General features: G+C 39.3%; 1 protein-coding gene across 1 annotated transcript in view; it reads right to left on the bottom strand.

Annotated features, from left to right (window-relative positions):
• The window catches only part of ST8SIA1 (ST8 alpha-N-acetyl-neuraminide alpha-2,8-sialyltransferase 1), a 106211-nt gene that overhangs the window by 42109 nt on the left and 39822 nt on the right, over window positions 1-24280 (bottom strand). The window contains exon 3 of the mRNA XM_034063417.1: window positions 3265-3374. Coding sequence (XP_033919308.1) covers window positions 3265-3374 — 110 coding nt within the window. The remainder of the gene's footprint in view (window positions 1-3264; window positions 3375-24280) is intronic.

A 24280-nucleotide genomic window follows, 5' to 3' on the forward strand; every position in this document is an offset into this window, starting at 1 on the left:
TCTATGATTTAATACAATTAATACTATTTGAAGAGGTTGTAGAAACTCTCTCAGCAGCAGTTTTCAAAGGCAGGTCAAACAAATATTTGTGTAGCAAGATATATAAGTGTTATGCATCAGAGGAGAAAGATGGCATAAATGACCTCTGGCAGATTACAGTATAATGCCTTCTGATTTGAATAAACACAAACTCATAAGGCAAGCTTGTAATAAGCCAATTTTAGTTGAAGCATATTTGAAAGCACTGTGAGGGACCAAGAATTCTCCCTAGTTCTTATTATCCTAACATCTCAATAATTAAATTTGTTTCACAGGCCAGTATCAGATGCATTATTTAAACACATCTAATTCCTTTCATCAGTAAGTCTCATTCCCACCTTGTCTGCATGAAATATTAAGAAATGGCCTGAGTATGCAGAGGAAACTGCAAGAAATCAGTCAGTTCACAGAAACTTCTGCAATCTTCAGATTGTTTTCCTGAACAGGTCAGCAGAGTGCTGAGTGTTGTGCAGGTGAGGAACACACCAAGAAACAAAAGACTCATCCTAAGAAATATCTTTTTCATTATCTTACTCTTGCATCTGGTACTCAGGACTAAGCATGTGAACGTACAGAAAAGATGGAAGCACCAGGCATTCCAGGCCAGCATTTTTAACACAAGCCTAAACGGAAGACTGGAACATATTGGTCTGCATATAGAAGAATAATATGACTTAGATACAGCCTTCAAGTGGGGAAAAAAGTCATCCAGAGGCAGAGTGACACATGTCTTTTTCACATCTGAGAGCCTCCAACTCATATAGTTAGGAACAGCTGCAGTGGTAAAATGAAAGAGATCCTTTTACCCCCACCAGGCAGAAATGGCTCTTCTGGGTTTGGTCCAGACAAAAGCCTATTTCCCTGCAGGTGCAGAGAATCTAGGCTACTTGCTTGATGCACATGAGCTTGGTAGATGCTGTGTGACTAGTTTTGAACGTTATCATATACTAAACACTAGGGACTAATACAAATTTAATATGCAATTGCAAACATTCATTTCTTTTTTACTTTGTGACACCTTGGCCAACATCGAGACAGTAACTTTATAAGGCAGCTGAAAGCCATGTTTACTTGTCTACAAATCCCAAACTGCCTCCTCTCCACCTCTCTGGGAGACAAACAAACAGCAGCAGAGCCATGGAAAGTGGCTGGAGGAACGGGAGAGCTGTGAGATGTAGAAATAGTTCTTCAAAATCTAATGACAAGAAAAATGTGTCTCTTCTGTCAAAATACAGACAAAAACATTGCTTAGGGTTTAGTACCCAACATTTCTCTCTCAAAATAATCATTAGCATGAAAAGAGGGTAAAAATAAATTTATTTTCTTAGAAATAAAGTTTACTAACTTGAAAAGTAGCTAGATATCAGAATAGCCTGTTATAGCCACGCTGCCTAAACACATAGACCAAATGCTATGCACCTTTTTCATTGCAGACGCAGTGTGCTATGCCTTGGGGCCTGAAAACTGTTGCTCTTTTAATCTCTATGTTGGTACAATTGTATTTGTAGAAAATTCCCAGCAACAAGATGAGTTTAAACTCATTAATTAATCCTGGTGATGACAATAGATCAGAGAGGATGGTTGCAGTCATATGGCAAAGCTTATGGAAGTACACTCAAGTGAAATCAAAAACCACGTGGACTGAAGGAAAGAACAAGGGCAATACCTGACATGACATTTCGCACTGTGGAAATACTGTCAAGATGCTACACAAATTTCTTCTTTCTTTTTAATGAAAGATGTTATGCAAGTCACTGCTGTGCTCTTTCTATCTCAGCTCTCAGATTATCAAAATCAGCTTTAGAAAAGATCAACTAAATCCTGTCTTCCACCTGCTATAAAAATACTTTCTCCCAGGAGTGTCTTAGTTGTGACCCAAAAGAACTGAAACGTTTTCCATAAATATGACTGCACATCACTGATACAATACAGCCTGCAGGCAGCTACTGGGATTTGTGCAGGGTTCTCCCTATCACTTATTTCCAATTCAGAATAAGTTCTGCACAGGTAATGGCTGCTCTGCCCTGCCTGGAAAGAAAAGGATTTTTCTGATCAAGCTGCAACAACTGATGGGTTTTTTTTAGGTTTTCCTAAATAAAAGGATGTCTATTGTTTTTGTAACTGATTGCTCCTGCAGCATTCCAGTTTTCAATTGCATTGAGATAATATTACCATGGTATATACCCTGAAGTTTCTTATATGTAGTCTGTGGAACACCCAAGGAGTTTTGCAGTAATGGCAATCAGCACACTGCCTCTCTCCCCTTGTGCCTTACATCTTCTCTTCTGTAAATGCTCTAAGTATACGTTTCCTTTTGCCTTTAGTTTGTTGTATTCCTTTGCTTTAACACTGAAGGCATTTTGTGTCTTTGAGTTGCAAACCTGAAATCACAATAATACTGTTTGGTTTGCAGGAAATTTGTATGGCTTTATAATAAGCCATCAGGATCTCACAAGGAGACCCACTAAAGTGGGTGTTCATTATGTAATCATCTCAAACCCTAAAGAAACCCCATTTTGCAATCTCTTTGGGAGCACTCCTCCAGTTTCTCCCTTGTTCATGTTTAACAGGGAAGAACTAATTTCAGTCTTTCTTCCTTACAGAATGCAGACATAGAAGGTGCCAAATTCAATCACAAAAGCAGCAGCTGCTTCAGCATCCCTCCTGACAGGTTCTTATAACTTTAGGAATTCCAAAGACTCTGCATCAAGGAAAGGAGGAAAGGTTTGGCCTTTCCTCAATCAGCCATTCATAAGTCAGTCTTGAGGGAAGAAAAGCATAGAGAGGTTTTAGCTTGTTCCAGCTCATGTCTTTAAGCTTTTCCCTATAATTCAGTACCTACTGGTGCATACGATGGCATTTAGAGTTGCAGAAGACAGAGCACGGGATGAGTGGCAGGATGAGACCCTGCCTAATGCTGCATAATTAAAGGAGAATAGCAGCTCCTCAGTATCTCTTTGTGACACTGCACAATCTGCCACAACCTGAACCCACACATATGCAGACAGTTCCCCCATTCTACCCACCCATTTACAGAAGCCAGTCAAAACTTTGGGTTTTGCCTCTCTTCACACTTTGACCCAAATCACTTGCGTAAAGCATCCCACAAAGGGGGCGGGGAAACAAGGCAAATTATAACTGATTAACCACAACTGAATAGCTTTGAAAAGTCCAAGATTTAAGGGGGGAAAGGGAGACAATGTGTCATTCAAGTTTCTGTCTTACCGCATCACAAAATCTGCTTGATCTATTTGTTTTCCGCAGCCGCTCTTTTTCAGGATCCCACCGTTTCCCACCACAGAGCATTTCTTCAGTGGCAGCTGGAAGGGAGTAGCCTAGCAACACAAAACAAGGACCAGTTTGACAGAGAACACACACATCTTTGTAGCAGCTGCTCCTGGAGAAGCCAGGGAGCTGGCAGGGCTCAAAGTGAGGAAAGAAAAGGGCGAATTAGGGGCTAGGGATAAAACATAGCACAGAAATCAGCTAGTAAGTAGATGTAGGACAGGTCTTATCCCCACTCCCTAAAGCAGGACACAACAGACGTGATACAGAAAATAACATTTCTGCTAAACCAAAACTGCCTGCCTAAGGTCATGAGATAGATACTGACCAAGCCACGCAGAGTGAGCCTTCTAGCCAAGCTGCAAGGACATGGGAAATAAGACAACAGGAAAAACAAAAAAGAGGTCCATGAAAGTGACCTTCCTGAGCTGATATACACAAAGCACTGGGAAAGAAAGGAAGGAAGGAACAAGGCACGAGGTGATGACAGAAGGGCACTGGGAATCAGAGGTCACCCTGGCTCTCTCTGTGGTTGTTTTGCTGGGATAGGTCACTGTGAAGCCTTAGGCAAAGATATCTAGAGCTTGACAGCAACTCCTCCTTAAACACTCAGCTGTCCAGACACAGGATAAATTAAAATTAGAAAGAGACCATTTTAACTAAGGAACTCTGGTAGCCGCTTAGCAGGGCATAAAAGAACAAGGTCAAATTGTCATGCTAGTCTATGCAGTAATAAATTAGATCTGTGTAGTTGTCTTCATTCCAGAAGACCCCAAAATTACAGGTGGGACATGTTCCTGTTAGCACCAAGATATTCACTTTTAGTGATGTCAGGACAGTCATTTAAACAGCATACAGTGCAGCCCAACATATAAAAAACAAAAAGGTGGTGAAAATACACATGAATTTAAAGCACTGTGATTTAGTTACAGAATGGACTTTTTTTACAATATAAGAGTTAATATTCTCTTAATGCAAAAAATTGTATAGGGATTTTTCATGTATCAACCCTGTCAAAACCTGACTTTGCAGTAGAGACAGAGTTACTACACAGGTCTCCAAGGATGCAACTGCCACAGCAACAGGATGCACCACCACAAAACAATTCTCCTCTCCAGGAGGAGAAGATAGAATGATGGCAGCACTTGTCCTCACTCGCATGTACAGAACAATGTCTGACATTGTATCATGTATTCTCCAGGCACTGCAATAGTGTACACGGTCCAGAAACAGATCCTGCATTATAGCATAAACTGTATTTGTTAGGAATTATCTCTACTGTCTTACTTCTTCTTTAGATTTATTTATCTTCTTTTCTCAGCAAACTAAATTCCATTCAGCCAGTATAAAGCCACAACCTCCTTTCTAATGCAAAATATTAAAGCATTTTCTAACTCTGGATTAAGACATGCTAAAGCAGAAAAACAAATTTGAGTTTCCTGAAGCCCAGCCACCATTAGGAACACAGAGTGACAACATGGCAGTGCAATACTACGTATGCAGCTGCACTCTTGTGCTGCAACTGCCTTCTCAAGAACACTTTTTAATTTACACAGTTATTGAACCAGGAGCATATCTTGAGATTCAAAGGACATCTCATCTCTGAGGTGACCCTGAGCAAATGAGAGCTCAGATACTCAGTAAAGGATGGGGGAGGGAGGGGATGGGAATCAGAGGAAGTGTGGAAGAGATATGTCTTATAAATAACAGTACCTTTCTTATTCAAGATATATCAAAGCTCCTTCCAAGAGAGCTAGTTATACAAAGGCAAGACTGTGACAAATCACAGACAAAGGCAGCAGTTATTAAGCCTGGCTTTTAAGAGTTGTGGACACTGTCCCATAAATTCTGTGGCTTTAGTACATGTTAAGTGGCTTTAGATGTCCCAAAATAAACATTTAGGAGCTACTAAATGCTTCAAAATTCTCTGACTTGAAAGCAGCCTTTGAGGTTGTTTGACATGACCTGCTGTCCTTCCAGGGAGGCTTATATCCTGTTATGTTCAGAGATGATAATATTAGTTGTCATTTGCATACATGCTTCTGTTTCTGTTGTGGTGTGACCTCAAGCTCTGAAACTCTGGTCCTCCAGAGAGTCCAAGAAACAAAAGAACAAGATCCAGGGTGATTTGGGGGAGCCAAAGGGAAGTAAAAGAGGCAGATAAAATCACCACAGTGGTTGCCTCTCTGTCTAACCTGCAAGGAAATCCGCTCGCTCTGTGGACATAGGAGGAAAAGGAGGCTCAAAGCAGCTCTCTGTGAAAAACCAGCATACCCACAAGAGGCCACAGACACTTACGCCTGACTCAACAAAGCCCTGTAAAGTTCACAACATGGCACAGACATCACAGAGGATCTACACCCCACTGCCTACCTTAAAATGTTCAATGGATGCATTTCCCAGAAGACCATACTTACAGACTTTCTACAGACATTTTTATGCAAAAGACCTATTCCTAGCACCATAGGGGGGGCTGTCATAGAGGCCTAAGGATTAAGTGTCCCTTCTGCTTCGTGGGATTTCAGCACCATTGAGCTTAATGGAGACCAATTGCTTAGGATGACCAGGGAGAAACTTGCATTTGTTATCTTGCACATGATTTTTCTTCAAACATTTGAATCACAGATCTATATTATTGCTGGGACTGCAGGGGCATTTCATGAGCTCTGCCCTGAGTCTCTTCATCCAAACAAACTGCCTGGTCTTACACAAATCATACAAGTGAAACTCAAGCGCTGTCCCCAAGCAACTACAAAACATATTGCTCCTTTTTCTCCCTACAAAAGTCATTTATCTTTTCCCTCTCTGGTGCAGAATTTCCTGCAATGGCACACTTCCTTCCCCTCCCCCATCCAAAGGATGCTAATGGGACAGACAGCACAGATATAGGCTCTTAGAGGATCTTCAAAGCTAAAATGCTGCGGACTTCATTTTGTGACTTCCTCCCATAGGCATTCAGCTCATTCCTTCCTTTGGGCTGCACAAAATTGGATGTGCAAAAAGCTTAAACAAAATTGCAGCACAGTTTACCTAAAGGTAGCTCCAGTCCTAACATGCAGCAGAATTACTCAGCTTGTTACGAGCTTCCCACATCACTCCTGGGCTTTTAAGATGTTTCCCTGCATCCTCTAGCTGTTCCTACAGCTGGCTTGTCAGCATATGCACTGTGCATTTAAAGGTGAATTTAATATTTAACTGATTATTAAAACCTAGATTTATTTTACCCTTCTAAGGGTAAAAAACATCAAAGATGGGTTCCAATAATGACTTGTTTCCTCATACCAAGTGATCTTATGCTGTCTTCATAGTGTGGGTGATCTGCCTTCAGATCTTTTGAACATTATGTTGGAGTTGGAGGATTAGAAGGATGCTACAGCTTCCTCCAGAATTAAACTGGTTGCACTTATTTGTAAAACAGACTTGGGCATTCCTTGTAATTTCAGTAAGAGGCAGTTTTCAATCAGAAGTGTTAGACTTCTAAGATGATGATGCTATTTAGAGATAATACTATATAGTAAACCCAAGTTTGCTTCTAGGTTTCTATTACCAGCAAAATATGTTTCACAGGACTCACAAAAACCTCCTCATGCTTTCCTTCTTTACCTCCCACAGTGTAACTCTTTGCTAGGCAAACTGTCAGTTCATAGCTACCAGCATATAAATTCTCACATTGTGGGGACCCAGCTGTCATCTATGCTAAATGTTCACAAAACAGCTCAGTTGTTTTTCTCCTCAGAATTATAAAGTGGTCTAACAAATGCTGCCTCTGGCCTACGAAGTTGGAGCAAAAGCATTTCCATTAATATTAGCTTCCTGAAACTTATTTTTTAAGCAGTCATTACCCAAGAATACACAAGGACTGTTAACTAAGACCACCTTGCATACTGGGAATAAGCAGGGTAAATTCCCTTAGAAAGTAAATATCAAATCATTTCAAGAATGATTTGATAAGGGGGGTTTTAAAAGGCATCTCCAAACAAGAACAAAAATGGAAAGTCCCCATTGTTTGATTTTCCTGGTTTAAAACAATGAAATAATCAATGAAGATGTTTCAGTTCATATTCATGTAAACAAAGGAACCTGCACACACCCCTGCAAATTCAATGACAAATAAGTACACAAAGCAATGAAGACTCCCAATTGAATATGGGACTAATTTAACAAAGCATCTATCCAGCAATTCCCTGATTAATTTCATCATTCATCTCAGCAGAAATAAATCATTGTTGTCAGTTAAAAGAACATTACATAGTAATAACAAAATACCATTTATTTTAGATAATGCTACTCTAATTTGCTTTGATTTCATTGTTACATTGCTAATGCATGAATTTTTGCTCACTCTCTGCCAAAGACATTCATCAGCAACCAAGTTCTTACTGGGAAAAAATTACAATATTCTGCCTGATTTAATGCTGAAGATGTCAAAAACATTGAAAACACTGAGAACATAAATTAGAATAGATTTTTTTTTTTAATAAGCATCCTGAAATTGCAAGAAATGCTGTTGTTTTACTGTCCCTTTTGAGAAGGTAGAATCCTGATGAGAAGGGCGTTGTTCGACTGAGTTTCTTAAGGAGCCAGCAAAACCCTGAGAGCTAATGAGAAGCCAAATTCTGGTCTTTACAAAACATTTTCTTGCACCTTTAGGATGCAGCTGACACTTTAAAGGCTAGCTCTCTATTTGTCAACCATAGGCAACAGTGGCCTCAGCTTTCTACACTGTCAGGCAGGGGGGCAAACACTCCTTCTTCATTGTTTACAAATCATCTTCGGTCTGATGAGCCTTTTGTTCCTCCTACAGAGCTGTCAAGACATGACAGCTTGACAGCAACTGGCTCCAAAAACCATCACTGTCAGGGACAGTGTATTCTCTATAGGGGAATGTGGAAGGTGGCTGTGGTTCCTTGTACAGGAGCCAGAGCAAGAAGTAACTTGACAGCAAGGAACACCAGAGAGGACGGGAAGAGCTGCTCCTCCTGAAAGAGAGGGCTTTTCACCCCATCTCCTACACTACACCACCACAGGGAGACAAATAACAATCTTCATTCTATCCTTTAGAAGTGTTATTTTATCAGAAAAATACCTGTTTTCACTTAAAAAGAAATAAAAGCTTAGGGTTAGCATTTTTCTTCTGTGAAAACTTTTGTTTTTTTAACAAAAGATAGACTTTTTTCAGGAGCATTTCCTTTAAAATTGAGTGCACTGTTATCTAATAGGTCTCACATGTGGGAGCTTTTCAGACATTTTATATATAAACTTATTTTCAACCTGGCCTTTCTGTTTGTAGTTACCAATTAAAATAACTGTACAAAGTTTGAAATGCATCTAAAATATTAACGAACATTTAGAATTTACTTTTGTATACAGAAACAGAAGAAAATTGGATGAGAATGAAAGTGTCTTGAGGGCTGCAAAGGGAGAAAATCTTTTCTGTGTCATAAATCTTGAGCAAATGTCGTGGGCTGGAACACACATGAATTTGAACATATCAGAAAACCACACTGATATTTTACTGGCAGATTTACTACATTTCATGTAATTCCTAGATTGTTTTGTGTTCTTACAAACCTGCATTACAAAAGCACATTAGTGAAGCTGTGGAAAGTTATAGGTTCAATGTACACAATCTGTCAGAACCAGAATGCATGTTCCACTGAGAGTTGCTAAATGTGTGTGCTAGCTATAACTTGTATAAAATTCTCTATAGTCCACTAATAGATGAAACAATGTGTGATATTTTAAGCAAGAAGCAAGCCAAAAACCTTGCCTGTATGGTAATGCTCTCACAAAACAGAAGGATATAAGCATACTTACAGTCCTTTTGTGGAACAGTTCAGAATTAAGCTCCTGCCAGGCTGATCCCAGGCGTATAGCATCCTGGCACATGCTGTAGCATGTGTACAATAATTACGATCATGTGTATGATAATTATGAACATTAATAAATAAGCCAGGTATGATTTTTTACATTCTCATACTACCAAACCTCAATATTTATTACAAAGCCATTGCCAGAAGAAGAAACTGTGATGGTGACTATGAAATCCCTCTAGGAGACAAGAAAGAGATCCTACCATGGACCTCCAGCTACCTTAGTTTCTGTATTTATTTTTTTACTAGTTTCTTTGCTCCCAGACACTGCCAACTAAAAAATATTGAAATCTGAAGCTCATTTCTTACACAAAAGCAGTCCAGGTGGGGCAAGCTTCTCTGTAGGTCCATACAAGCATGTCTCAGTCATGACAGCTGTGTCTTTATCAAGGATTGAAGTGGAATTAAACATACAAGCTCATGTAAACTTTGTGCTCCTCACAAATATGTACTTCAGACGGTATTACTTTTTCTTGAGATTAATATCTCATGAAATATTTCTATGTGGACACAGGAATGCAGAAGAACACTTAGGAGACTGAACACGGTACTCTACTGCTACAGCACAAAGTCTTGTACCCAAAAGAATACATGGGTTCTTAACTTCGGAACGACCACACACCAAAGAGGGAACACTGCAACATACCTGCATATTCACAAGAGACACAGAGTACCACTAACTAGCTGGCAGTCACTTTTAGCTCAAGCTGTACTTTAAGCAGGAACTTCAAACCAGTGTGATCTCTAATAGCTTTCCACCCAGCATGAAGTCACTGTGAGTACTTGCCATGAATTACAAGTACATTTCAAATTGCTATTAGGGCATTTAATTCAATGGAATCAACCAGCCTAGTGTGGGGATTATAAGAAAAAAAGTTAAAAAAACCCACAAATAGCAAACCAAAAAAAAACCCTAAAACCAAAAAACAAACGTCCAAAAAAACCACATACACATGAAGCCAAACTATACATATTTGGAGATTGTAATGGTTTATTTTAGAAAACAGGCTATTGATGGTATATCATAAACAGTATTTTAAACAATGAATGCTCCATGAATGTGAAAAGAATTCTCCCTTATAAGACAAAAGAGACATTAATGAGTGTGAAAATGAAAAGTTTGGGGAGATTTCTGGATCCAAAGTTTATGACTTGCAATGCACTAAGACCTCAAATGTTGGAGTAAAAATGATGAAAAAGGAAATATTGCTTCATGATTAGCTAAAAAAAGGAACTCAGCCTACTGGGTGCAGAGAGGGTGTCTCTTATTCTGAAAGACATTATAGCTTTCCACATTTCCATGGCTTGAGCTGCATTTAGTTGTTCCATGAAGAAACCCAGTTCCCTGTAAGCTCTACAAAATAAAAAAGTACAAATTCCTCAAGAAACAGCTTGACCAGAATTGTTAAACAGCTGCCTCCGTTGGTTCCCTAACTGCTTGCTCATACACTTGAGCAACACACTGGATTTTCTTCTTTTTCAGTTCTGCGTGGTAAGAAGGATAAACTTTGATTCATAGGTCAAATCAGACTCTGCCAACAGCCATTTGCTGAGAAACATGCAGCAAAACCTTCTTTTCACCTGACCTCCTGGCACCACCAGATGCCACGATGAGCTTGGAGGAAAACACCATTCATTGTGTGGGGTTCTCAGCCTTGCCAGCACCCTCAAAGGTAGGTACACAACACCCTCCTGCTTAGACTCCAGTTAATTGGGCTCAAATACTCACATTGTGCAGCATTTATACATCAGGCAGCAATTCACACACACACACACACAGTTCTCTTGCACTCAATGGTAGAAAAACATGTGGACATACCACGTATCCCAGTGTTTTTCTGATATTGTATTCTGCTGAATGCTTAGCAGCAACCCCTAAACAATCTTTGGGGCTTAGACAGCAAACTTTCAGATGCTGGTTTTAAATAGTTTACCCATCCTCCACTCTTTCCTTGTTCCTTTCTTAATCTGCTCCAAGTCTGAGCAGAAAAAGCTACATCCATCTAACTGTATACACCAGGGTTGCACTAACACAATGCACACACAATGACAGGGTTGCACTGACACACTGAGTTTTGACTAGGCATTTCACGGAAAGAAGGGTAAGCACAAATCACCACTTCAGGGGAATGGTGTGGTTTAAGCCCAGCCAGCATCCCAGAACCATGCAGCCATTCGCTCACCAGCCCTTTCCTACCCCAGCTCCTGGAGGGATGGGGAGGAGAATCAAAAGAATGTAATTCCCATGGGCTGAGATAAGAACAGTCCAGTAACTAAGGTATAACGCAAATCACTACTGCTACCACCAATAATAATGATGATAAGGGAAATAACAAGGGAAGAGAATATGACCACTCACCACCCGCCAACCAATACCCAGCCTGACCCGAGCAGTGATCTAGCCCTTCCAGGTAACTGCCCCCAGTTTATATACTGGGCATGACATGCTGTGGTATGGAATACCTCTTTAGTTAGTTTGGGTCAGGTGTCCTGTCTCTGCTTCCTCCCAGCTTCCCCTCCTCCCTGACAGACCATGAGACTCAGAAAGTCCTTGGTCAGAGCAAACATTACTGAGCAGCAACTAAAAGCATCAGTGTTATCAGCGCTGTTCCCAGGCTGAGAGTCAAAAACACAGCACTGCACCAGCTACTAGGAAGGAGAAAAATGACTGCTACTGCTGAACCCAGGACAGGGGGAAAAAAATACTTTTTTAATGTCTCGCATGTCTATTAAACAACAAGAGTAGTTACTATTTTACAAGAGTTTAATGAGTTATTCTGCCTGCCTGTGAAAATTTAGTATATATTTTTAGACTAATATCCTCCATTGCAGCATACAATGTCCTAGCTGTGGAAGTTACTGTGTGTAGGGACACATTTTTACTTTTATACAGAGAAGCTTTTGTTACAGTAAATAGCTATTATATTCTAGTTAGAGAAATGTAGATCAAAAACAAATACTACGATTGCTCAGGGACAAAGTCCTCCAAACCTGATGTATTTTCTCCCTCAGCAGTTTCAGGATGGAAGAAAAGGAACAAACCAAAACAGACTAGGGAAAATTGCAGGGTACTTACTTATAGCTGGTGTAGTAAAAAGTAGACAATGTACTCTCATGCTGAATTATTCTCTAGTAAGAGTGTGGGACAACACACAGCCAGCAAAGATAAGAAAATGCTTGGGAATTTCGCAAGCCCAACTATTGCTCAGTAAGCGGTACTACTCACTTATTTTCCAGGAGTTACAATGGATTTCTCACAGCAGTTTCATATATGCACAAGGGTATCGCTAGGACCAATTCACAATGAAACACACAGCTACTAAGCATTTCAAGAGCAACCCTAACCCTGTAGAACTGATGCAAGATGAATGTTTCTACAATCTCATGAGCAGAATACAAATGCTTGTGAAACGCAACAACAGCCTGCATTGAAAATGGGTGGGGGTAGGAAAGACAGCACACAGGAGGACTCAGAAGAAGGTGTCAGGAGACCAATCTGCATATATGTGGCTGATTTATTAAAAAGCTCATCCATCTATAGAAACACAAAGTTCTCTAAAATGTAGCACACAGTATATGCAATAAATAAGGTTAGTTTCAGCTCATAAAAAATATAGAGTGCTGCCAATTCTACTTGTATAAAGGACAATAACACTCAAACAATGGATTGGCTCTCTGAATTCCTGAAGGCCCTCTGATCCCACTGATATGAATAAGGAGCTGCAGTAAAGGAAATCAATCAGCTTATACAGGCACCAAAACAGGGATTTAGTTATCATGTGATAGACACCTAAGTTGAAAGCTCTGGCTTTTACTTTTCAGACTGTCTTAAAAGCACTTCCATTTAGCTGGTATATTAAATAATGAGTGTCTACAAGGAAAAGCTCCACTAATCAAAAAACATTCTTGCCTTTGCTTTACCCCTAAATAGTTCAAATGAATCAAAGACATCTATTGAGTTTCACTAGTTAAAAAGACATCAAGGACAACTAGCAAGGATTGATCTTTCTGGGAAATTTGCAATTAGAGTTTGAGCAGAGTTTAAACACTGAGATTGGTTTCTGGCAGCATGGAAGAAGTGCTGACTTTCTTTAATACTTGCAGACACATTTTTTTCCCCCCTCTCTATTAATGAGAAAAATTGAGCCTCTTAGGAAAGCTTTACCTACAGATATGGAGGAAATTCCTAACTAAGACAAATTTTACAATACAGATGCAGATCTATTTACTGATCTTTCTTGGTTAAATAAAATAAAATAAAACCATTTCCTCTTATTACAATTAAGTAAATGTAGTTAAACAGTGAAGATAACCGCAGCAAAGAAAGTATGGTTAGGATATATTTATGGGGTTCTGATACTTCAAGCTGTTTGGAATAGCTTATGTGTAGTGATTGGATGAAAAAGCCTTATGATACTGGGTTGCCCAGAAACATTTGAAAAAATCCAATATGCAGTATCATCTTACAGAGAGAGTGAGTTCATTTAAATGCAGTACTGAATTGATTGAAACAATAGCAAGAATTCAAAGAAGTGAGCAATGACTTTTTTTCCTCCCCACAACACTCAGTCAAATCAAATACATAAAATGCACTAAGAATTAAAAATCATTATGAGGAATCAGTAAATGTACCCAGCTCTAAAGAGCCATTATATCTGTGTCAGGCCAGGAGGCTGCATCAGTCTATATCTTGCATCTTTAGCATATCCTTCGTCCACAAACCTAGATGGCATGTGAGCTGGCTCACGTAGCTAACAAAAAAACAAAAGGTTGACCTATAAGAGTTGAAAAGCAAATAAACATAGGCAAGGAAAACAACACAAAGAATTTTAAGGACTGCACATGAAACAAGGCCATAGGTTTTCATTTAGAGCACTATCTCTGCTTAGAGCAGTCTTTCTGAAGAAATATAGAGCCAAGGTTAAAAGACCTTGCTGAAAAGTAAAGAAAGTGGTTAGTAGCATAACAGGATTTACATATAGTGAGTGACTACCAAACTGTTTAACAAGGAATGCTTACCAGACAAGGAAGCAATTAGACAAAAGTGCAATGACATGCAATGTCATGTCTAAAGGTTATGAAAACAGAAGCTGAGAAGTCCAGGGAGGCAGAGAGAAAAAGCTGCTACAATTACAGAATCAGTGAAATTTCCATAAACTATTTTTTCCAGTAATGAAAACAAAACTCTATTTTTTTTCACCTAGAGGCATGAGAGTAATTCATGACCTTGTTTGAATAACTTATCATAATCTGATTTGAATAAACAACAATTTCTGTATCAGTAATAAACCACTTAGTAATATAAGATTAAAATGGAGAAAAGTGTCATCTCATTATATAAGGGTATATTTCCCAAAATGCAAACAGAAAGTGTCATTTGTTGCAAACCTTCACAGAAGTCCATTTGGGGCTAGCTCCTATGATGGGAGCACAGCAAAAGAGAGGGGCAAGGCTTCAGGGACCAAACCCAACCTAAGATGTAGTTTTTACATCAGACTCTGAAAATTAGAAGTCAAGTTAAACTGAGCACACTGAGGCAACTGCAAACCTACTGAAAGGCAATACAGAACAAAATTAATTTCACACAAAAACATGTCTTTTTCCACTGACTTGGTGCTTCCCTCAGTTTTAGTATCATATAATTCAGGTAATCTAGTCTAACCTCCTACTCCAGTTTGAAAACTGGTCAATATATGGTGTTTCTTAAGTGCTTCAGTGTCTTTGCATCAATCAGGTAAGTCTCTAACTGTCATTTGCTGTGCTGTTTTCCTGACCACCCGCTGCAGTGAAACATGCCGGCTCAGCACCCTGGCCAGCTCCGAGCTGCAGCCGCTGTTCCCCCTGTTGATCTGTCCGTCCCATCCACCTGTCCTGTCCGATCCCATCCCCGACCCCACCGCTGGCGGCTGTCAATCTGCCGGGATGGTCCAAGTACTCGCCAAGATTATTCCAGACTACATAATGGGAAGCACGTTAGCTTTTCATAGGTTTTCACAGTAGTAACAAACTGCATAGCTCTCTGAGGCAGCTTTTAATACTTCTTTTGTATCTTGATTATCCTGAGCAAATACAGCCCCTGTATTCTTGATAGCACATTTTCGGCACATCTTACTCATGTCATTCATGTGCTATTTTCCATTCCATTTGTCCGGGGGGAAAAAAAACCCCAAAAAAAATAAAATCCCTCCCCCCCCCCCCCCCCAAACAAACAAAAACCACCATAAACCCCAAACTCTTAGGGGCATAATTACATTCATTGAGAGAAGAGTTCAGAAGAAACTGATGTGTTATCCTCTGTTCGAGGCTGCAGTTTGGAGATGACCGTGTCAGAAGTTTTAATGAAAGGCAACTTTCTTCTGCCAGTTGAACAAAACACTGGAAATCAAAGTAGCCACAAAAACAACACATTGTTCTTTGGGGGGGGTTGTTTTTTGTTTGTTTTTTTAATTATTGTTAGACCCAGCAAATAGTTTTTCATCTTTCTATTAAACTAAAACTAACTTTATTTTTCACTAAAAGCTATTCCCAAAGCACAAGCAAATCTAGGGCAATCTATTGAATGTCATGATGACTCACTCTGCAGGAAGCTATTAGCCTAATAAGAATGTGCTGGATTGATTACTGCTGAGTGCCACAGACTAGCAAGATACTTGAGGTCTCTAGAGGGTTTTCTTTCCTCTTGGTTTTGGGGCCCCTTTCAGCCATTTTCAAACACTAGGCTGGGGAGAGAAGTTTCCTAACAGTAAACATCTGGGCCTTGTAACTTGGAAGAGGGGAGTGAAAGAGCAAAGGACCTTGAGTTTATCAGTGGAGAAGGTCTCCAACTGAGATGACAGGTCATTAATTAGTCTCATGCTGCCCCAGTCTTAGTACTTGCTAGCACATAACACTAACATTCAAACATGACAGTGAATGCTCCATCCCTGGCAGTGTTCAAGACCAGGCTGGATGAGGCCTTGGGTGATATGGTGTAGTGTGAGGTGTCCCTGCCCATGGCAGAGGGGTTGCACTAGATGATCTTAAGGTCCTTTCCAACCCTAACTATTCTATGATTCTATGATCTTCTTCTCAGACTTCTTTCTCTGGCTAAGAAGACCACTCCACTCTGCCTGTTATACTCATTGCAGTGCTTTAGTTTTCATCCTTTTACAAAGAAGCCACAGAATACATGCCATAATCTTCCACCCTTTGAAAACCAACTTGTCTAATTTTGATACTCCCCAAACTTAATCTTCTAACTTTTCCTTTAGCTTCCTTTATTCACATGAAGAATCTCATGGAAAAAGACAGCACAGGCTTGTGGTTGGCTTTGGATCAGACATGTAACTGTGTCCTCTGGTTTCATCTTCTCACAGTATCTCTATTTTTAGAGCTCTCTCAGTCAATTAGAGAGATATTCAAGTCATGTTGCCCTCCACTCATGTCTGAATAGCCTTTAAAGGGCAGACTTAAAATGACATTGTGAATGTTTACATTATATTTCTTCTCAATTGTACCCAGATGAAAATTGTCACACTAAAAAGGAGAGATGTTTTTTCCCCTAGAGATACAACCTCTCATTATCTCTCAAAACATGACCTGAGATTAGAAAATCAGATTAGGTTCTCTTCTCTTTTTGTATTTTTGCCATCACTAGTAAAGATTCTGCAAAAGTGGACCTCTTAAATCTTCCATTTTTGTGCTGGTCTCCTCTGGTAGGGAGGATAGTAAAAACCTAGGAAAGGTAATGTTCCTTCTTGAGCTGAAGTGAAAGACCTGCGGGTTTTGATGACAGAAAAGGCAACCTGGAAATAAAGATAAGGTCCAGAACAAGACTGAACTCCCTCAGCCCCTTGGATGTCTAGCAGAATAACAGTACTGCACAAAACTGCCTGAAGAGTCTGATAATAGGGATCAGTCTTACTGTATAGAAGTTCACATATATAATATCTTCCTTTCTTTCCCTTCAAAATCACATTGTTTCATTTCAGAGTTAAATTCCAAAATGAAAACATACCAAAACTACTGAGTTTCATTGAGTTTTTGTATTCAAATCTTGGAAGCCTGTGAAATTTGCAATTTCCCTTTTATAAATTAAATCAAGATTCATCTGAAAGTGTTATTGGTATTCATGAATTAGTGGCTTGCATTTTTTATTCACAACAAAGTCTAGTTGCAAAGCTTCCATTTAAGCAGTTAAAAATATTACCAAGGTTTAAGCCAGAAGAGGATACTTGTAGAAAGAACTGACTGGCAGATACTGCACTCCAAATACTGCAGTGCAGTGAAGAGGAGGTTGTTTTACAACACCATGCTAAAGATAAATTAGCAATGATTCTACACCAGAATTCAAAATGGGCAAGCCTTTCACATTGAGTTTGACAAAGCAGTGGGTCACAGGCTACAGTATTTTGTTTAAATCACATCTCCCACTCCTTAAAATTCAGACATTCAAATTCACCACATCAAAGGAATGCTACAAGTCCACTGAACTTGCAGTAACTGATACATAGGGGGACTTGACACAGAGCTACAAGCTTGCTGCATTCCTAGAGATCTCACAGAATAAAATCCATGTGCCTCAGGGTAGGAGCCATACTCAGGTCATCCAGGGGTTGAGATGAAACTTCCTCAGACCTCTCAGGCTTTAGATGTTATGAATGAGACATACACTGCATCATATACCCCCACTACAGTGCCATTAATAGTCACTCTCTCCTGTTTTAGGACTCTTTATCCCAAGTACACTGCCTGACAAGCACACAAGTTGCTATAAGGAGAGGGAAGATGCAGTGTGACTTATGCCACATTCTTGTGGCCAGAAAAACCCCATGAAATGACATTTCACCTGGGGCTGCAGCCTTGCCTCCCAGAAACATCTCACAGATATCACACACAGTCACACCCACTATCTTGCAGTACAGTTAACTTCTCCACAAACACCTCTCTGACTCTTCTTACCGAGAGGCCTAGGGAATAGCTCCATGGAGTTTCCATATTGAGTGTGCAAAAGCTGAGAACATACTCTTTCCAAGAGCATCACAAGATGCAAGACTTCAGGCAACATCTCTCCCTTTCTCATATGTCATAAACAAGAAAGCACTCCAAAATGAAGACACACAGGCAGACAGACAGAGGGTTTTAGCTGAGGCCTGTAGATCTGCCTGGTATGAAGGACAGACCTCTAATGCAAAAGCTTACACCTCAGTCAGATAAAAGAATCCTGTCATTCTAACCAGTAGCACAAGTATATGTGAAAAAATATTAATATGTAACACAAAGAGTTTTCAACAGAGGTTTCATTGGTAGGTGCAATATTGGCAACATGCTGAATGATGTAATTTTATATTCATATATATCACATCCATATATGTAGCATAATGACAAAAATGCAATTGCAGGCTGTAATGGCTTGGAATAAGCATTAAATAGGGAAAATTATAATGAATCAAGTTAAAATAAGAAAAAAGGTCCATAAATGAAGGAAAAGAATATCACAATGATTTTTTTGCAATAAACATAACAGAAGTGTAAATACTCGTTGTTGATCCAGCAGATGAGGTAATATCCTACACAGCTGATTGGACACCCAAGAGATCCTGACTTTCATTGTCTCTAAACAGTGATGTAATTTATATCTGCTTGCACACTCAGAGCAGTGCTTTAAAGAACCTAAAAAACAAAAGTAAAACTCAGTCATTCAATTAACAGCCCAATCAGCCATGAGGATAGAAATTAAAATGTTTTCTCCCTAAAAATCAGTATCTTCCAGAGGGAATTTTAAGTTTAGGATAATGGCTAGTATTTGTCAGTATTCTGACTGCAGTCAGGATGTGGTATTTAATTTCTGGTTTGATTGTTCATGCATTTCAATGATTTGGTAGGATAATACATTTTATGTCTCTTGTCTGCATTGTAGGCCTAGGTAGCAAGTGTTCGGAAAATCAGTATCTTAAGCTATAGTGATGTATTTTGGTATTGCAGTTCGACAGGCAAAGTTGGCAGTGCTATTCCCACATTTATACTTCTGGAGATGATGGAAATAAGATATATTTTGGATGCAACATTGAGTTACTGGAAGTCATTAGTGGAGTATGATATATGATCCAGCATAAGGAGTCCTTTGTATCCAGAAGCAGTAACTGTGCTGTAGCAGGGTAACTTCAGCCTTGTAACGCTAACATGCTGCAGTTGAAGCACCATGACTGTGAAATCACCAGATGCAGCTATACAGCTTGAGGTCGGGTCCAGTCATAAGGGTTCCCACTACCTTTAAGCCTCCTGCACTGGAGATAACGACACAAAGCACTTTGCATCTGCAGGTGTCAAAATATCCGAGGAAAGATGTTAAGTAAGTGTATCAGATAGAATAATAATTGTCATCATACATATGCTTGGGATCTGATCTGCAAGCAGCCTTTCCATGGCACTCCAAGCACAGGCAATGGGGATTCCAAACTCCAGAGAGCCTAAAGGCTGCAATACAGCCTCCATTGTAACCGATTTATTTTCTGTTCCTTCCCTCAAATTAAGATTCTTCTTGCCCGTTCAAATGAAACTGTCACAAATGATTCCTGACAAGTCCCAAAGGAGTGGGAAGAATATCAATGCACAGTGTAAATTGCTTTTAACACGCCACCAAAGTAAAGAAATCTTTTTTCCTGAGCTCATAATTTTTGCAGAGACAGCTTTTTTCTCTCTTGACTAAGTAGCTAGACATGTGTTGAAAGCAAAACATAAAGATATGGCAATCAAAAGACAATTTTTAAAGTACGAAACCATGAGTTTTAAATTTACTCCTCCTGACACAAATTTGGAGTGCACTGCTAGTAAATGATAGTTAGGTGTATGTTAGTGAAATGGAAAAGACCCTGAAAGCATAATTTCAGAGAAAATGTTTTTTGAAAGATAAAAAATCCACAAATTCTGGCAGAAAGGCTACTCATCAAAGCCACACACATACTTGTCATGTTTTTGCAAGTTATAATGTATTTAGCTTCCCTGAAAGTACAACAGCAAATGTAATGTTGACCTATTTGCCAGAAGATGAGAGAAACTTCTTCAATTTACAGCTAGGTAAAGGGGTTGTTAAGTGACTGATTTCGATTGCTGTCAAATTAGGAATGTGACACATCTTAGATTTCCTGTATGTATTCAAGTTTTAAGATTAAAAAGTTTAAAAATTTAAAAAATAAGCCATAACCTGCCTGGCAACAAGACACTTAACAAAACAGTTTGATATGGTTTCCAAAAAATCTGTAGCACATTAAAATAATACTTAATTCGCTTTAAAATGCCACAGACAAATGTCATCACAACATGTTAATCGAGAATGGAAACATGGTCTTTTTGTGATCTAAAATGTTTTAAAAGAAAAATTACATAGAAACAGAGAGCAAAGAAAGGAATAAGGTGCCTATGCTCTTAAATAATGGGTTGGAGAGACAGCTAACAAGAGGGGATACTGCATGTTCAGACATGCAAGAAAAACATCATTAGAAAAACAGTGCAATGCCATAAAGAAGAATTTCCCACTGCAAGAAAATTCAGGAAGAAAGTATGAGCAACATGATTCTAACTGTGGAGGATTAAAGAAAAGCAAGACTCAGTTGATGTTAGGTAAACCCCAACTAATCAAAACTCCTGACTGCATGTGTAGTCCTTCTGCAGAATCATCGTTCAGCTTATATTGTCTGTGATGAGTAGGCGCCCTGCCTGTTTTGACTTTACATTGCTTGATGAAATTTAGCAACTAGCCAGTTATATTTCAGAAGTTAGTGCATCAGACGTTGGATATGTGCTTAAAATCCATCAATCTGAAAGAAAAAAAGACCTTTTCAGGCCAATGAACCTTCTCTAATCCTCTTTCACCACTGAGTTTTACTGAAGAAGTCTGGAAGCTCAGTGGCTTAGATCAGGCAAATACAGAATGTACCAAAACCTCATACAAATACGCAAAACCTTTAAGAACTGTGCACTCTTTCCTCTGGACATAGCAAACCAACCATATAGCGTACATCATATATTCATATATGTTCATCAAACAGTTCTGCTCTAGGTTCTGCTAATAACCTCATCACCTTAGGTAACTGCTTGTTTCCTCATCCATAAAACAGAGAGGAGTAAAACCTGTATTGTGGAATCTGCAATGAAAAAGTGCCTTACAAGATCTAAGCTTAAGCTGGTTTAGATAGAAACTATTACCTCTTCTCACAAAGTTTGGTTTATCTGTGTTCTTATACCTTCAAAGCCACAACAAAGCTATCAGAATAGTAGGAGAACATTATTACACAGTATTACTATAGGAGAAACAAAGACATCCAGACAACAAAGAAATAGGCAACAGAAAAACAACTGCAACTCCTACCTGACACCACTCATCGAAAATAAATCATTTTACAGTGGAAAAATTGTGATGAAAACCTGTAATTTATTTCTAGAACGCTTTGAATTTCACTCCAGGTGTGCCAGCTACCTCAGTATCGGACTAATGGAGTAGCACTTACGTGGAAGGGGGTTGTCTCATCTTTATGCAGGATTCAAATCCCCACAGCAGGATAAAGCAGAGAGGCCAGAGGAGTTATGCTGCTGTGAAACAGATGCAAAATGAGATTCATGCTCTTCATCTTTATTGCTGCAACAAGTCTCTGTCTCTAGAGTCTATTATTAAGATCCATGAACTCCACGCAACATGACAGCAGCCCAGAAAGTGTTAACTGGGGAGTCAATTGACCCCCTAACTATGATTAAAAGACCAACTAGAAAGAGACACCAAGAGACTGAAGAATAACAGAAGCAGGTGAGGAGAGCTGGAGACTACCTAGGGGAAATCTAGGAGCCACAAAAAAACATGGTGAGGAAAGCATGATAAAGAACTGAAATGGCAGACTGGGGAGCTATCAGGAATGGCTCAGTACAGGGTGCATGGGCTAGAACCCAGGAGAAAAACAGTCTGAGCTACTCAGATGTTAAGAAGTAATGAACTAGGCTCCCTCTGAACACTCAAACCTAAGGTTCAGCTTCTTGTGCCTCGGTTAACTTTACCTGTGCCATGGAGAAGGAAAGACAATAAAAGACATCTCTATCATAGAGAAGGACACTGGGATGCTGTAGACAGCAGATGTCTTTGACAAAAAGCAACACAAAAAGTACACTGGAATGAGCAAGTTTTCAAAAATATTTATTCTCACCCTCTTACCTGTAATAGGATTATCCACAAATACAACTATAGTATAGTGCACATACTAGTTCACCTCACTTTTGTATTACCAAAATCAGAGACTTTGATAATCAGAGATTTTGATAACACAGAAGGTAAATATATCTATCAGACAAAAGATATATTTACTCTGGTTTTACATTTTTTCTCCCCTCTCAGTCAGACACCAGCTCAGATTTCAGCTTCGGCATGGAAAAGTCCTGTCTCAAAAGACTAGCTAGAGTTTTGCCCTTACAGACATAAAGAGAAAGTGCCTATTATAGAAATATGTAATTTCTGAAATCAAGACCCTGTTAGGTCTCTTAAATCAGGTTTGACTTTGATCTGCCTTGTACGTTGCAGGCTCCATGGAGAAGCAAGGGTAACAGAGTCATGTAAAACTTTAGCACTAGACAAACGTATGATAAAAACCCTATTAAGCTGGCAAGGCTAGTTAGGAGCAAGGCAACAACCTATAATCTGATATGCTTTTCTGTAGTTGAATGTACTCTGAAGGAACAATAGGAATAAAGCTTGCTTTTGTCAGTGGGAAGATAAACCTTGGAGATATGAAAGAAGGGGCAGCTCTGTTGAATCAAAAGGTGCCAGTTTTACAAGCTCACATTTCTGTAAATATGTGTGAGTTAAATGACTTTATAGAGCTACACTCATGGACAGCCTATTACACTACATACCATTCACTCCAGCTGCCTTCAGCACTTCAGTGGAACCACCAAACCTGAGTCAGTAACACCATCATTCAGGGCCCCTGCCAGGTCAAGCTTGGGCAGGCCCCTGCCTGGTGCAAGCTGGCCAACTAAAGGTGGCAAAGAGAATAAAGTGCAAAGTTCTATAAAGTACAGACTCAGCAGTACTCACAAGTAGGCAACCAAAAAGAGGAAGGACAATAGGGATGTCCTTATTAACATGCATTTTACAAAGTAAATCAGTGTGAAAGTTAAGTTTACACAGTCAACGAGAGTAATATTGAATGGAGGTAACTGGCATATCAAACTTCAGAGTACTTGGAAAGATTAAAAGAAGGAGTGGAAGCTTATATATATAAAAAGAATAAAATCATTTATTATCTCTTGCATACCTAATTACTGTGGATGAGGAGTTCTACAGCTATCTTCTTTGCAGGATAAAAATGCTAGCAATGAAGCTAACAGGAAGAATATAATTTACATGAGAGTAGAACCACACCAAACACTTTCTAACTCTACCACTACATTTTTCATCTCCCATAAAAGAAGACCCTTTAAAATCACAAAAAAAAAGCTAGTTTCTAAACTTGACTGGAAAAGTGATTTGTTTTGTAGGCTTCACACAACAGCAGGTTTCAGAAAAGCATTCAGCCTTACAAGAGCCTAATGGGACTAGATAAAAAGAAACCACCATTGCTAATTATCACTACACAGGTTTTCTCTACAACTTCCTCATCTCTCAGTCTATTCTCAAATATATATATCTCAAGTAACCAGATACTCAATTTGAAAGTCCCAAAACACAGGGGCTATCTAGGCATCCTGATGCCAATCTGTGGTAAATTTGTACCCGAGGAGAATAATACCTGTTCCTCTCTCAATAAAAACTGCAGAAATTAAGATTCCCACTACTGCCCCAGGAAATGAGGACACCAGTGATCTCATTTCTTTCATTGGGTCTCATGTCAAGGATCTCTGTACCACTCAAAAACTAAATGAAAAATAAAGCCAACAAAATCATGGATGACTCCACTTTAATATGATGATGAGCTTAAATGAGCTAGTCCTGCTTTTCAAAGGCCTTGTTTGATACCTTAGGCTAAAGAAATACTCCTGGCTTTTTATATAGTGCCCAGGATATTACAAGGGTTCTCTAGGTCTCTTCCAACTTTTTGTCTCTGAAGCAAAAGGAATAGTGG

This window comes from Melopsittacus undulatus, chromosome 5, assembly GCF_012275295.1.
Source record: "Melopsittacus undulatus isolate bMelUnd1 chromosome 5, bMelUnd1.mat.Z, whole genome shotgun sequence".
Lineage (NCBI taxonomy): Eukaryota > Metazoa > Chordata > Aves > Psittaciformes > Psittaculidae > Melopsittacus > Melopsittacus undulatus.